Raw genomic sequence first — 2361 nt, 5'->3', positions numbered from 1 at the left:
CCGATCAATGGAACAGCCTGCTCATGAAATTAATGTGCTGGTGGCTGAGTACTCCACAGACATGCATACCCTCAACATAGTTCTTAAGAAGATTCTGTATGACTGCTCATAGCTTTTGTATTTTTTTTAATTTTCAAAAAATGTTTTGTTCTGTACATTCTGAAATAAAAACTCACCAAGACGACCTTCTCGTTTCAACTCTCCAAAATCACCAGAGAACCATTTCGTCTGTCTTTACATTCTGAGTTCAAATTCCACTGTGGTTGACTTTACCTTTCATCCTTTTGGAGTTGATAAAATAAGTACCAGTTGAGTATTGGGGTCAATGAAATCAACTTATTCCCTCCCCAAAATTTCTGGCCTTGTGCCAAAATTCGATGACAACACTGCATGACTGGCATCCGTGCTAGTGGAGCGCTAAGAGCACCATCCGAACATGATCATTGCCAGGGCCGCTGTGTGGCCCTGTGCCAGTGGCACGTAAAAACACCATTCGAGTGTGATTGTTACCAGCGTCGCCTTAATAGCACTTGCGCCGGTGGTATGTGGAAAACAGCATTCGAGCGAGGACGTTGCCAGTGCTGCTGGACTGGCTCCTGTGCAGGTGACACATAAAAAACACCATTTGAGCATGGCTGTTGCCAGTACTGCCTGACTGGCCTTAGTGCCGGTGGCACGTAAAAGCACCCACTACACTCTTGGAGTGTTTGGCATTAGGAAGGGCATCCAGCTGTAGAAACTCTGCCAGATCAGATTGGAGCCTGGTGCAGCCATCTGGCTCACTTGTTCCCAGTAAAACCGTCCAACCCATGCCAGCATAGAAAGCTGACGTTAAACGATGATTATTATTATTATTATGAAATAAGACAATGAGCTGGCAGAATCGTTAGCATGCCAGGCAAAATGGTTAGTGGCCCATTTCGTCCATCTTTACATTGTGAGTTCATATTTAACTAAGGTCGACTTTTCTTTTCATCCCGTCCTAGGGCTAAACAATTAGTTATAGGCAATATAGACATGAAAGATTTAATCACATGTGCCCCTCCCTCACCTGAAACTTATGCATTGTGCTATTTTAATCAATCTTAAACCACTTTCTTTCTCTTGCAGCTGGGTGGTCTTGTCTTACCCAACGATGGACTGTGCCATTTAACGAATAACAAGTACACCAAAGCAGAAGCTCAGGTAAGACAATTAATTCTGATTGCTTTTTATTTAAATTTTCTTTTTGGCTTTACCAGAGAAGAAAGGACTGGCATCCAAAAACCCTTTCCAGGTTCTCTGAGGCACCTGGGTAGGTTGTTGGAAGAAATGATAAGCCTGGACATCTGGTTTAAATGCTTGCAACAGAATGGGCACCTCTAAAGGTAGCAAAGGACCAGGGAGTGATGTTAAATTGGGTGACAACATGGTGGACATTACTAAAAGTAGCCAAGGACCAAGTGGTGGTGTTAAACTGGGTAACAACAGAATGGACTCTGCTAAAGGCAGTTAAGGACCAGATGGTGGTATTAACCCTTTTGATACCAACCCACCTGAAACCACCTCTGGCTCTGTAGTACAAATGTCTTGTTTTCAAAAGTTTTGCATTAAAATCTTCCACCAAACCTTAGTCACAATTTATGTTCCTAACACCAGCTGAATGATAACTAAGTTATTTTGCTAAATTCTTTGTTGTATTTAAAATTAATTGAGAGACACAAAGCATCTCAACAGGAATATGGTAACAAAAGCATTAAACTGGGTGACAACCTGGTGGACATTTTGAAAGATAGCCAAAGACCAGGTGGAAGTGTTAAACTGGCTGACAACAGAATGGACTCTCTTAAAGGCAGCCAAGGACCGGTTGGTGGTCAGCTTTCCCTTTTGTCCTTTCACGGTTGATGACATTAAGTACCAGTTAAACAACGATGTCGACATGATAGACTGGCTCTCAGCCACCAAAATTTCAGGCCTTGTGCCTATTGTTGAAAGAATTACAATATTATAAAGAATCTGGATTAGAACTAGCCTCTAGTAGTGAATGTCACACACAAGATTAGCTTGTAGGGAGGCTCAACTTCATGTATAGGACCCAGGGAGAAAAATGTTTCGAGAAGCTTTCATTTGTTTAACAAAAGCCGTCACATTTGCTAAGGTTCTGGGATCCCTCCTCAATGTTTCTTCTGTCCTTCATCTTTCTCACTGGAATTCCTCTGACTAAACAAAGAATTGTAATGCTGTCTGTGACGATTGAAAAGTAGTCATTTTAAGGGAGGTAACTCTGCCAATATCTTCATGCCAAGAAACCAGAGTTTCGTTTCTTACTTTTACTCTGTTTCGACCATCGTCCGGCTGCACTATATATATGTATATATATAT

General features: G+C 41.8%; 2 protein-coding genes across 2 annotated transcripts in view; both read left to right on the top strand.

The window, feature by feature from the left end:
- Window positions 1-2361, top strand: part of LOC128250967 (integrin beta-1-like) — a 98399-nt gene that overhangs the window by 92187 nt on the left and 3851 nt on the right. The window contains exon 10 of the mRNA XM_052977124.1: window positions 1111-1185. Within this exon, the coding sequence (XP_052833084.1) occupies window positions 1111-1185 (75 nt within the window). The remainder of the gene's footprint in view (window positions 1-1110; window positions 1186-2361) is intronic.
- LOC106883887 (integrin beta pat-3-like) overlaps window positions 1091-2361 on the top strand; it is a 57679-nt gene continuing 56408 nt past the window's right edge. Inside the window, exon 1 of the mRNA XM_014935026.2 lies at window positions 1091-1185. The gene's annotated coding sequence lies outside the window, so the exon portion shown is untranslated. The remainder of the gene's footprint in view (window positions 1186-2361) is intronic.

Source organism: Octopus bimaculoides, chromosome 27, assembly GCF_001194135.2.
Source record: "Octopus bimaculoides isolate UCB-OBI-ISO-001 chromosome 27, ASM119413v2, whole genome shotgun sequence".
NCBI lineage: Eukaryota > Metazoa > Mollusca > Cephalopoda > Octopoda > Octopodidae > Octopus > Octopus bimaculoides.
This window is presented reverse-complemented; position numbering and strand designations above follow the sequence as displayed.